The sequence below is a fragment of the Paramacrobiotus metropolitanus genome, unplaced genomic scaffold (genome assembly GCF_019649055.1).
Source record: "Paramacrobiotus metropolitanus isolate TYO unplaced genomic scaffold, Prichtersi_v1.0 Parri_scaffold0000062, whole genome shotgun sequence".
In the NCBI taxonomy this organism is placed as follows: Eukaryota; Metazoa; Tardigrada; class Eutardigrada; order Parachela; family Macrobiotidae; genus Paramacrobiotus; species Paramacrobiotus metropolitanus.
Genome location: NW_026570282.1, coordinates 464,479 through 477,765, shown reverse-complemented (window position 1 = coordinate 477,765; position 13,287 = coordinate 464,479). Strand labels below are relative to the sequence as shown.

Here is a 13,287-nt window from a genome sequence, read left to right as displayed (position 1 = left end):
GGGAAGGCTCCGGACACCATCTTGCACCACCAAAGTCTCCCGATACCATGTTTCACCACCACCAAGCTGCCGACACCCCTATATAATTAGTTTTTATTTTAAAGGGTACACCATCAAAATCTCGTTACACCACCACGAGAAATGCACAGACCACTAGTAGTGGTGTCTCCGGTCACTACTATTTGCAAAATCTTTAGTTTCATGTTATCACAGAAGGGAAAAACACAGCACTGCCTAGTCGAGGTTCAGCTCATTTTTACGTGCCACTCTCGTGTTTCCATTTCTGTAATCGTGACGACGTCCTTTGGCCGAACTCGTTCTGCTCCTTTACCTGGGCGGTGGTTGAGCTTCTGAATTCGCTTCGCCTCAAAGGAAGCTATCGCCCATTCCCTTATCGTTTTCCCGGAAAAGGGACCTCTTCCGGGATCATATGCGTTTTTACCAAATCGCATGCAAATGCTATCTCAGAAAGACCACAATCAATTCCATTTCTCCGGTTTTGAACTGTCTTGTATGTTACGGTAAACGGACGAATGTGCACGAACAATTAATGCGACATGAGGTGATGTCCTGAGACAACCGGTATTGTATTACTGTATAATGAGTGGTGGCCAGAGACAAAAAGTGGTGCAAACAGTAATGTCGGGAGCCTATGGTGGTAAAAGGTGGTGCCCGGAGCACTCTCAATTCTTAACATCCCGGCCATAAAACAATATTGTCGATCCTAATTAAATCCGTATTTTTCTACACCAAATCAGGTAGCATATATGATACGTGTCGTATTTTCACTTAATCCTTCTTTATTTTCGGAACACAAAACGATTAAAATACTCTGTACTCGGTCGAAATCGAAACTTAAAATACTCACAAAGCGGAAGCACCAATAATAAACTTAACCGACTTGGTTTTTAATTACAAAGGGAGTGAGCAGTTTAATTATTTGTTCGCTTTCGCATTCTTCTGGAAATAAATAGAAGGAAGCCTGCAATAATTTTTTTGAAACTAAATGTATTCGACACTCAAAAAGCCGGAAACGGGAGAGCGGCGCCGGAGTGAAAGAGCTACACGCCTGTGGCTACTCGAAGCGGACAGCGCTGTCAGACAAATCTGCCATATCTGTACTTCGAAGTATGCCTATTCCAATTTCATGTTCAGTTTTATCATGCGCCGCTGCATATATGTATCGTCAGCATATTTCTGATCGCCCAGGTTTGACCCATGGTCAGCGGCGTGATAGAATCGTGCGTCGTGGCTATCGCCGAACAAAGGAAATCTCCGATGCCCCAGGCCGAACTCACTCGCTGTTCGTAGCAAACTGGTTACTGGTCATTCGGATGACGCGTGGAACATATCATATTTCACAAAGATCAATATTTCAGTCACGGAAACAGCCTGCTTCTCTGCCATGCTGTCCTAAACGTTCCAGCAATCGCTTGAATAACCTGCATTTCGTGTACGTCTCTATGCTTTGTAACTCGGTAGTTGGTTTTAATCTTCAAGTCAGTTGTGCAGCTTTAATTTATTTCGTTTTCGGCTGCTTAGCAAACCCATCAGCTAAGATATTTTATCTGCAAATAAACTCCAATTCTCTGACATGGATTTAAAACTGGTGACCTTAGCCGTTCTTTGTTCGGTGGCTGTCGGACAACCCGTTAACTACTCATCCAGCATGGGTAACGTATTAACTTTGTACCAAATTACCCGCAACTAAAATCTACGAGTGCTTATTGATAGTTAAAAAACCATTGATATCGACACTCCTGCAAAATAAAATTGCTGTTCAATCGAACGGCAATTATATTCAGCAAGTTTTGTTGAGTACAGACTGTAGGGTATACCCTACTCCGTAGTGTCTGTTGTCAGCATATTTCTGATCGCCAAGGCATATCTGGAACAATATTTTGTATACAGATGGTTCGACTTGTATATTTTGTATACAGATGGTTCGACTTTCGCTCTTTCATAATCATCATAAGTAATCATAATCATCTTTCGCTCTATCTGGAACAATATTTTGTATACAGATGGTTCGTTTGTATATTTTGTATACAGATGGTTCGACTTTCGCTCTTTCATAATCATCATAAGTTCCTAACAATGTCACAATCTGTAGCAAATATTGTGCAAATTAACTAAAAAAGAATTAATTATACCACTGGCATTAGTTTACCCCTGTGTATTAAACGCGAAGATAATGGTCTTCGGTAAGCCATGGTTTACAGTACAACTAGATTTCTCTGTAGCCACGACAATGGGCTCAACGATGGGTTCGACAATGGGGTCAACAATGGGATCAACGATGGGATCTACCATGGGATCGACCATGGGGTCAACAATGGGATCCACCATGGGATCAACGATGGGATCGACTATGGGATCGACCATGGGGTCAACAATGGGATCCACAATGGGATCGACCATGGGATCAACAATGGGATCCAGCGTTGGACCGGTGACCTCCACCATGGGATCAGGTGGAGCTTACGGTGGATAATATCAAGATGTCCCGCTGGGCAGTGGTCGCGCGGATCAATTATGCTCTTTGCGAATGATATCAGCTACTCAATGACCACTGTCGAGTTTTTATTGTATGATCATGTCCATAACGCCAAGTACCTATAGAAGTATATGTACTATGACTGCAGAACTTGCAAAATTTAAAAGGATCTGCGGAGTGCAGAAATGACAATCGTGACAGTTTGTTGCTGCACAATACAATAGGTACACGCATGGAAGTGCTGTATTCAGTGCATTGTAAGTACCTAATTGTCATGGTTGTATATCATAATGTTGTAGTTAAGTTACTGTAGCTTACCATTAGCCGTTGTTTTTTTTTATTACATCGCTGGTAATCTGCTCTATGACTTTTAACAATAAATTACTGTACTTTATGGTCACCGACTCACCTGATAAGAAGTTGTAAGTACAAGTTACTTCAACCAATTCTTGCGAGCCAAGCTACTGTAGATGTGGCCATGTTCGTAATGTATTGCAGAAGTACTTAACCATTTGTAGGTACAACACCTACGGTAGTTATTTTTTAAAAATCCAGACGGGCGGCACAAAACAGTCACAAGTTTTCTGTAAAAGAGTAAAAGGTTTTCGCTTACGCGTTTTTTTCGACTGCAGAGCCAATAGCGGAAATAGGCGGCCTACCGTAGTACTTCTGTAAGTGGGTACTGTACACAGATTATTAACAGAGATTCCAATTTAAGCATACGGCGTAAGGCCATAATGAATACACTGTTTGTGGTGTCTATTCTGCACCCATACGCTGCTCACTCTTATTAGCGCTCATATCTGAATGATACGTTTTGGGCCTTTAGCTGATAACGTGATAACGGACTGGTTCTCCGACAGTTTATTCTGTGACTAATCACTGATTCTCTTCCGCTGTAAATACATAGTACATACTACATACGGTATTTCTTTGCGAGGTACGCGCACTCTAATAGCACGAACAACGGCAAGATGTGCTCGCAGTTGGCTTTGGGCCATTAAGGTGTTCTAGTCACAGACGACAGAACTTGCCACCGACCGGATCGCCCCGCTGCCAAGCGAAGATGGATACACCGTCTTCCCCGAAACCATTGCGCAGCGAGACTTACGGAAAATGCAAAGTTATCAGATGGCGATCGATCGTGTCACTGCGGAATGCCATTGAACTGGGTTCTATAATTGCTGGTATGTTCTTGTGGGATTTTCGCAGTGAAAAAACTCCGAAAAGTGTGTAAAAACGTGAAACTACGATGTTCACTTCCAATTTGAACATTGTCTTAACTACTCAACAAAAGTTCCTCATTTCCACCGTTTTAGCTTGCGTGCCGTTCATCGTCGTACGCTACATGGGTGGATACAAACGAGGATTTTTCTGCAATGATCCAGATATTCAGTTGCCGTATAAAGATGATACGGTTCCATTTAGTATTTTGGCGATGACAGGCGTCCTTGTTCCGGTTCTTGTGGTGAGTGATTTATAGGTGTGACTTCCTTTTCTAACTTCCTTTTTTATTGTGCCCCTAAAGAGCGCAGTATTCTGGTTCTGTACGTTCTGTCATAGAAAATTTTAGTTGGAAACTAAGTTAACTTTAAGACAGTGAATGGTTGCACAGTATTTTGTGCCATTTGCCTGTCTGCTGCTTGTAGTGTTCTGTGTAGCGTCGTACTATTTAATAGTTGATACTGATGATAATATTATGCCAGTGTCCAATAGTTGACTTTCTCAGGTGCAGAAAGAGCAGTAAAATTGATAGACGATTAAAAGCACTAACTTTTCGAGCACAGTGTTTGGCTATCGGAATTTTGGTACTTCGACAATCAGCATCTGACTTTCGATTGATTCGACTTTCATAATAATATCAGTATCCTATACTTCCGTAATAGATAAACGTCCCGTCAACAAAATACAACGAAAAATGATATTTTCTCTTGGATTATTTATGATAATGATTAATGGATGATAATCTATGGCAGCCCATTGGCAGGTACAGTACTTGTTTGCAATGAGTGGATTTCCATACAGTTTTTAACTGTAAAGTCGCGTTTTTCCCTTGAATCAGTTTACTGAAGGAGTGAAGGAAATTGGACCTTCCTTTTTATACGAGGTTGATGTGTGATGCTTTTTGTACATAATGATTGGTATGGTTTATTATTATGACGGATAAAAATGTTCCGAATCTGTGATGCTAATGCTAAGTACAGTTGTGTATTAGTAAATTTTATGCATTTGAGATGATTAACCAAGAAAATGGTTTCCTCAAGAACATTTGCTCATAAGTCAGATATTTCGTACTTCTCCTGAGCTACTGCTGATTTCTGTTGTGCTGTGGATTATTATTACCGAATTTCTGTAAATTTTAAAGCGTTGTTCGTTTTCCAATAACAGGTGTTCTGTGGCGAGTTTTTCCGTTTCACCCTGTCCAAGAGCCCTTACAATGATTACGAGACGCGCTACGAACTACTGGGGTTGAAAATTCCGCCGTTTCTCTCAAGTGCCATCCGAATCAACGCACTGTATGCTTACGGAGCACTTATTTGCGTCTCCATCACCGACATAACCAAGTATGCAGTCGGCCGACTGCGCCCGCACTTCATATCCGTCTGCGATCCGGACTTTAGCAGAATTATCGGTTATCCCGGTAACTGCACCTATGTCGAAGAGCCGTACTGCCGTGCCGCGTCCAGCACTGATCCGGTCATTATTTCCCGTTTCGCCGACTCGCGATTATCATTTTTATCGGGCCACTCATCGTTTTCTTTTTATTGCGCATTTTTTGTTATTTTCTACTTGGAGACCCGGCTGAAATGGATGAGCATGCGCTTTTTCAAGGCATTCTTACAGTTTGCCGTTTTTTTAGCAGCGCTCTTGTGTTCGATGTCAAGAGTCAGTGATAATAAGCATCATCCTACCGATGTTATGGCGGGCAGTGCACTGGGGATTGTTGTTAGTACAGTGGTGGTAAGTGGTCTATTGGGGAACCTTGAAAGGCTGCAATAGTGTATCGAAATCAGTTGATGTATGTTGTTTTCAGGTGTTTGTTGTTGGTGATTACTTTCTTGACCGCCGAGCACTGAGAGCCAAGATCCGTGGAATATTTAAAAAGCTAGATCAAGATGTTGTCAAGAATGGCCATCAGGACACGGACTTAGATAACGTTAAGGTTGTTACGAGTGATCCAAAGATCACCGCTTGAACGGATTGCCTTGATGCGTTTGGTTGGATTGCGATTCTCAGTGAATGCTTGGCTGTGATATTTTCCCTCATTATCAAAGTTCCTTTCAAACGGAGTGTAGCCGTTTATGACCCTGTCTTAGTTGCCATAATTTGTTCCTGGTGGAAATTGTAATAGCTTTCAGATGCTGCTTATCTGGTCTTACGAATTTTGGCAGCTTAACAGAAACATGTCGTCCTGAATAATATAATTATGGGGATGCGATAGTTAACGAGAAGATAGCTCATGATACGCGGTACTTTTTTCTTGCATGTTGTAGCCCGTGTTCTTTTCATGGTCAGTGATTGTTGGTTGAACATTTTCTGTAGACGTTTTCGCACATTAAAAGGTACGATATTGCACTAAAGGCCTATGTCGCGATGCTGTTGACCCTACCCAGAAAGCAGTGACCAATAGTAACCATCGACTCGTTAATCCGAATAATGTAATGACAGCTTTATGCAACGCACTTTTTTATTTTTGTTCTACAACAGATTGATACTGAAAAGCTGAGTATGTATTGTGATAGTCGTAATAAATATATATATTCTTAATGCAAACTCATTCTGGCTACAGTTTTCAAAGTAAAAAAATCGGTTTCGTGGAACTGGTTTGGAATAAAAGAATAAACGAATTCTACTAAACAAGAGTAGGAAAGATAGGAAAGGTTTGCCAAGCAGGCAAAAGTCAGCCGTTTTAATCGGAGTCGTCGCTTTCCACTGAGTCTTGCTGACCATCCCGGTTGAGTCCGCGTATTCTGACAAACTGGACTGGTTTTTCCAGCGGGAGGACGGCGTTGGCGGCTTGGGCAAATGGCATAGCAAAGAGCCCTTCCACTTCTTCGGCCTTTCTTCCCTTCGTTTCCGGTACGGCGAAATAGATGAAAAATAAACCAAGAACGGCAACACTAGCATACAACCAAAATATGCCTGCAAAAAGCAGCGACCATCAGATCAATCTTCCTGTTTTAAAATACAGCGGTAAAGTGTGTGTATGACATGCAGACTACTGTATAATTGCACTTTTCAGAAAAACCCGCGATCGAAGGGTAGATCAAAGATATCACGGAGTCGTTCGGTCCGATCAACCCTAGCTAAACTTCTCGAGAAAGGTATTGCGAAATAAATTAATGCGTAATACGTAATAATAATGAACTGTTGATTTAAGACAATGAACATCGACGGCGGTAAATTCGGACACCAGTACCTACGTATGTATAGAAACGTAGGGTATTATGTCACAGTTACATTATTCGGTTAGCATGCAACCGGCATACCGCCTAAAGTAGCCGGCAAGTGTCCAGTATCAGTTACAGTACTTACCAAACTTGAAAATGGCTTGAACCAGGTAAAGAAACGTGGAAGTGGTAATAAAAGCGCTGAACCAGGTCGCCGCTACCGCTGCGATAATGCCGGTATCCCGGCACGTTGGGGAGTAGATCTCATGACTGGCCACCCACGATCCCGGCGCAACGCCTAGAAAATCTAATTTTTATCGACCCATATACAGCGGAAACCAAATTATCGTACAAATAATGAATGCTCCGATATTACCACTAAAGTAACCTGCACCAGTACTTATTTGCAAAATATACTCCTGTGTGTGAAGTCTGCTTATCCAGGCTAATATCCATTACAAGACCTAAATTACAGGGCTTGCATACGTGATAGAACACATTAAATTATTTTATTACATTGACCTAAATTTAGAATTTAATTATTCACTATCGAGTCGCACGCTCTCTACGAGTGTGCCTGAAACGAGACGATGTTTGCGACAAAATAATTTTTGAGGTTCGCATCTCCCAAAGTCCGTCCCTGCATGCAGAATAACAAAACTCAAAAACGAAATGCAAATCGACGTCGCCCTTTAGTACACTATCGAACAAGGACAGCATACATGTATTGTACCTCAGATTGCTATCAAGATCTAATTTGGTATCGCAGTTTAAAGTATCTTCCATGCCCACTTTGTTTAACTAATTAATTGTATTGTAAAGAAACACAGGACAACGGTAAAATTCTTGGTTTTTTGTACTTATAAGTTTTAATTTTGTTTAAAACCCATTGCGGCGACAAACACTTGCATGAAAGCTTTGACTTCCTCATTATGTACGAACTGTGACGAAGAGACGTTATTAATTTAATACCGCTGACCTCTACTGAATTTCATTTGAGCTAAGTGCCTTTACCTGCTGCAAAAAACATTAAATACAGCATTAAGCCGTACAGCGGCACCCAAGTGTAGGATGTCGGACACGCGTCGAAACTCCAGAACAAATTATTTCGCGCTGCAGTGGTTACATTATAGCAGCGCCCCTTCGCTGCATGTGTGAAATCCTCTTCCGCCGCATCCGTGCAGGACGCTTGGGAAACACTTTCCAGCTCATTGCTTACATAGCAGAATCCACATTGCCTCTGTTCAATACATGCTTCACAATTTCTGCAACAGACCAAAACAGATATATAGCCTGCTTAAGGAATACGCTTACGGCTTAAGGCTTAAGCTGTTGTGCGCATTGGATGGCGTTAGAGACGTGTGTTTTGCGAATAATCGATGCCGGTTGGTGTTATGTGTAAACTGTAAAAGCTGCTAAACCCATGGGTTATCCGAGAAAGTGGCATAATTTTTAATTTCCACTATAAAGAAGGCAATTACATTTGGGAACGACAGATTTCGCTGACGCTAGGACCACCAGTTCCGCTGCTGCTACTGCTGCCGGTTGAAAGTGGCTCATTCCTGTATGTCACAAGAGGCGAGTTTACGGCGCCGAGCTGGAAACTCACGGCCAGCACCACCAGGCTCATAAGTACGCCTATAGGAAAAAAATGTAGTGCATATTCAAATCTCAATTAGCTGAAAGTTCTTTCTAAGCACTTTTACCAAATAAGCTCAACAACATCAAGGGTCGCCGACCAAGCCTGTCGGTTAGACACAAACCCACAAAGGAGCCCAGTAAGCCAATAACGTTTGTTACAGCAGTTAGCCAAATTATTGTTGCTTTTCCGTTCAGTCCCGTCATCTGGATTACGGTGCCCCCGTAGTATCTACAATAGTGAGGGAAACTTAATTTCAAAAAAGAACAAAAGAAACACACTAGTATACCAGCTAGTGAACTGACATTTGACAGCAGCCAGATTACCCTGAGAAGAACATATACGAAAATTTGTTCAGGATCCATAATTGTTTTATGTAGTAAGAGAACCAGCTGATTGGCCCGCTTGCATCCCCAAATAAATAATTATAAAACGAAATACTTAATGTGTGTAGAAGCAATACAGTAAGTGCAGGAAAACTGCGCATTGCAAATATTATTATGTAATACTCATTGTTACATTTTTGTCAGTCATGCAGATGCACTTATACCAGCATTGCGCATATGCCGGCATGTTAACACGATCGAGTACAGGTAAGTATTAATACTAATGAGCAAGAAAACTAATAAAAAAACTACAATTTACAGTATGTATACTCACTATACTGCCTACAGAAGTTCTAAACGGTATACCGAATCACGACTTAATTTTGCCAGTTTCTTAATGGAGTGGCATGCAGGTCGCGGTTTGAAATGATTTTCCGTAATTGCTTACAATAAGTTTATGCCACCAGTGAATTGAACGATGGCGTGCAGTCCACAGCCAACAAGTAATGTCCGCCTAAAAGCTGGTTGCCAGAGCATATCGTTTTTCATCCATCTTGTTGATCCTGATCAATCAAAACGCACACTGCATGAGGAGTATTGATTTCCTCATTACACAATTAAAGGGCATTTTTAACACAAAAAAATTGTGATAGGTGTCATAGAAAGTCGGTACATGCCTTTCGGTCTATTACGAATCCGCTCTTCTGCAGCTAATTTGAGCAAATCGAATTCTTCGTCTATATCAGCATTTATTCCCCGAAGTTTATACAGCCCCGATTTAGCGTCTTCATAGCGTCCTTGAATGGTCAACCACAATGGACTTTCGGGCATGAAAATAAAACCGATGAGCTGTGCCACTGATGGGATGCAGCCAAGTCCGAGCATAATCCTACCAAAATCAAAGCTCCATAACTATAATACAGCAAAATTCAAAATCATAATTACAGTATTCGAAATTCGAAATTCTGAAGAGAAACGCATACGCTATCACTTTATACATAGTTTGCATCCATTGCTTATGCACATTTACATAAGAAGATTCGTAATGCAATCGTTTTTATCGGCAACAGTGATTGTATCCAATTCGAAGCCAAATTGCAGTATACCTCCACGTGTAGCTATCGAAAAGCCCGCAGATCCCATCAATGACGCTTCCGGTCAACTGGCCTCCCGATACAATTACGAGGCTAATCGGCAACAGATTTTTGCGGGGGATTTCCGGTGACAGCTCCGAAAAGTATATTAGTGATGTTGCAGATGTTAAACCTAACGATGTGAGCTTATTTCATCGCTTTTAATTGGTCAAAATATACAAGGTGGCTGTTGTGAATTATTTTTTACACAATTAAAGTTTACATATCGAGAAAGCGAAGCAACCATATCAGTGGACGTTGCGATGATTTTAGCCACCGTTATTGATTTTATTATTGCGTACTTATGTCGATTGCATAATATAAACAGTTTCTCAAATAATAAAGATGACAACGCGATGCAGCCATATACTAGTACAGATAGTAATATCAAGTTATTGTGACGTTCTAAAGTTTAAATTTGCACTTTCATGGAAAGAGTTTTTCTACTATTGAACTACTCAATCCAATAGCTGAAGAATACAGTTTGACCGCTGTAACGTCGTCATGGATAAACAGTGATTTATCGGCACGAGCACACAAATATAATCCAAAATAAATATCTGTATAATGCATCTCAATATAAGACACCTATAATTCTAAAATTTACCGAGCAATAGATCTAGTCTGTAGTTGTAGATGCTATGCATACGCATATTCGGCGTAGTGCGAACCTAATTGTAAGGAAGTTTTTGATGAAATAACTCAATGCGTAATTATAAGCGGCTTCAATATCACTACATATTTACATTCTAATATAATTTTATCAACCTTTAAAGTTGCGTTGTAAGTTAAAGGGGTGACCGGCGTTTTCGGATGGCGGTACTGTGGATAACGTTCATGTACATGTGAGTCCGCTTGCACTGTACATCCAGCTCTCACTAATTTTTGCAACTTGTCTGACAGTGCCCATATCGCCTGTATTGAACTTACCCGATCAAATTATATTTTGCCTGGTGAAGCTGCCAATTTTTAATCAGACTCATCTCACATTGCCATCAGCGGATAAAAACAAACAAACGATAGACGCCCGTCACTCACCAAATGATACGCCTATCAATATCCGCCCGGACAGCAGGACACTAATGCTTGTGGCCCAGCTCTCCAGTAGTGATGCCAGACAGAAAAGGAAACTGGCGCACAGGATGACAGGTCTCCGCCCAAAACGATCGCTGAGAAAACTGGCCATCAACGCGGAACATGCCGCCAGCAGGACAGTGCAGCTGATTAGCATTGTTTGCCATACATATGTTAGCGTGAACTCCTCTTTGATAATCAACATCGCACCCGATATAACGCCGGCATCATAACCAATTAAAAATCCTCCCACTCCCGTTAGCAGACGTGACAGATAGGCAAATTTGGTCGGATAACGCCGCACTCGATCTATGGCGAGTCGTTCTTCATCCGATTCTACGTCGTCCATTATCCTGGATGGCATTTTTGTGGTTTTTTCGTATCGACAGTACGGTTTGGAGTCCAGACTACGCTGCGTTGCTCTGCATCGGACTGTCAGATGTAATCATAACCTGAACACCGACTAATCGGGAACGTATAAATCCCATTATCTACCGCCGTTGAATCCGATTACCTGTCAATTACGCGTGGCGGATTGGGTTCGCAAATGACAAGGGAATTTAAACCAGACATTTGAAGTATAAATATTTTCACGGAACAACAGAATCCTTCTTTTGCGTCAAATTGCATTAGGAAAAACACCACATCCTTTACGCTCGTAAAAGCTCTTTTGCATTCCGTTATGTACGGAGGCGTACACCATACGCGTGCATATTAAAACCAGGTTGTGCTCATTGACACCGACATGGGTGATATACAAAGTAATACAATATTAATAAATTTGCAGTAGGAAAGAGTCTGTTTAATTTATAAAGACTGACGATAATGCAATTGTAATTATCGTAATATGCAGTGATACCGTTGGTCGATCGTATCATTCGTATGATATTGGTACCTGCCTGAATGCATTTCAGTATTTAAATGGGCTCTACCAATCTAAATTCGAAATAACATGCACTGGAAAATTTTAATCGTCCGTGAACGTCCTACTAATTATGAATCAATTATAAAGATGAAACAATGCTTCCGCTTACCACATTTCGCAGATTTGGTAACAGACCGAAAATTATTGCCTCAGCAGAAAAATTATGCAGCAGAGGTATTGCGATGAATCAGTCTCCTTTACTCCAACAGCACAAATCCATTACTTTAAACATACATACGGCATACCTTTTTATATATGCGGTTAGATTTCGTGTGGAGTCAATATCTGAAAAACGTTGAGCGAACTTTGTTTATCAATTACGTACATCAGGCCGCAATGTCTTTCAAACAAACCTTTATCCGAAAGATGTGCACTGTGCAGCGTCTCGATTACATAAAATCAAGCAGAGAGGCACAATCTGCGGCAAAGTATTGTCCACTTGTTCGGTGCTGCACTTCCGGGAGTTCAGTGCAATCGCCCAAAAAGAGCACACTCCGAAATCGACTTAAATGATTATCACCGCTTATTTGCTTTGGTAGGCCACATACCTAAGACGAACAGGACCCTTTCCAGGTTGGCCAAACATTAGTGTCACTCCTTAAACACCGGTTAAGGTGTTCATCATGCAAACAGCGTGTACCCGTTGAAAAAGGGAGAATTATCATACCTAATCCATTTGCCTGGTTCTGTCAGTCAAGTGACAAGTGTTGGGAATTTACTCGTCGTTGCGCCGGGTGTGCACGTATAAGACACGTCCAACTGGATATGGGATAACGGGATAACCACAACGCATGGCGTGAAGCTGCTGCTATGCAGCCGGCTGTACCATATATCTGTATACTAATCTTACCCCCAAACTGACACATCCGCTGTTGCAACCGGAAGTGAGAGGAGATTAGAATAACGAACTCAATGAACCAGACCAGGGAGTCCAAGTGATTGTTAGCCCAATACGCTTAGGCCATTTCTTGATCAATCCTGTGAGAGACGTAATGCTACCATTGTAGGCGGAATAGTGCACTGCTACCTCGCTTGCATCGTGGTCAGACGGATAATGGCAATTGCTACTACCACTTGATAGCTTCGTGATTTGAATCGGAAATCAGTTCCTTATAGACTAATTAGTTAAATAATATAAATTAAATGGCGTTTTTACAAACGTCCTCTCAGTGGGGGTTCCACCTTTTGTAGATTCACACTAAAATGCCTTACAAGACAAGAAGAACTGTTAGTCGTTCATGTTTGTCTATCAAAATTCTCTGTGTAGATCGAGTACCTGCATAATGCGTAGAGCATAGATAA

General features: G+C 41.4%; 2 protein-coding genes and 1 long non-coding RNA gene across 5 annotated transcripts; 1 reads left to right on the top strand and 2 right to left on the bottom strand.

The window, feature by feature from the left end:
- Positions 1-2,071: 2,071 nt before the first annotated feature.
- Positions 2,072-3,226, bottom strand: LOC129593456 (uncharacterized). The gene is made up of 3 exons (XR_008691096.1): positions 3,111-3,226; positions 2,907-3,024; positions 2,072-2,616 (listed from the first exon to the last, which is right to left on the bottom strand). It is a non-coding gene; the product is annotated as an uncharacterized LOC129593456 (long non-coding RNA).
- A 31-nt stretch (positions 3,227-3,257) lies between these two features.
- LOC129593454 (phospholipid phosphatase 2-like) lies at positions 3,258-6,078 on the top strand. The gene is made up of 4 exons (XM_055489782.1): positions 3,258-3,684; positions 3,817-3,965; positions 4,886-5,458; positions 5,532-6,078. The coding sequence occupies exons 1-4, from the start codon at positions 3,564-3,566 to the stop codon at positions 5,691-5,693; spliced, it is 1,005 nt and encodes a 334-aa protein (XP_055345757.1). The 5' UTR covers positions 3,258-3,563; the 3' UTR covers positions 5,694-6,078.
- A 104-nt stretch (positions 6,079-6,182) lies between these two features.
- LOC129593565 (proton myo-inositol cotransporter-like) lies at positions 6,183-12,832 on the bottom strand. 3 transcript variants are annotated; one of them, XM_055489944.1, is made up of 12 exons: positions 12,653-12,832; positions 12,339-12,582; positions 12,231-12,270; positions 11,025-11,574; positions 9,960-10,119; positions 9,531-9,742; positions 9,302-9,416; positions 8,595-8,758; positions 8,370-8,526; positions 7,903-8,153; positions 7,034-7,186; positions 6,183-6,640 (listed from the first exon to the last, which is right to left on the bottom strand). In XM_055489944.1, exons 4-12 carry the CDS (start codon positions 11,422-11,424, stop codon positions 6,408-6,410), a joined length of 1,845 nt encoding a protein of 614 aa, XP_055345919.1. In that variant the 5' UTR covers positions 11,425-11,574; positions 12,231-12,270; positions 12,339-12,582; positions 12,653-12,832; the 3' UTR covers positions 6,183-6,407. The 3 variants fall into 3 exon arrangements, with proteins under 3 accessions (XP_055345919.1, XP_055345920.1, XP_055345917.1); XM_055489945.1 differs by having other exon boundaries at positions 12,339-12,533; XM_055489942.1 differs by having other exon boundaries at positions 12,095-12,270; positions 12,339-12,832.
- Positions 12,833-13,287: the final 455 nt, after the last annotated feature.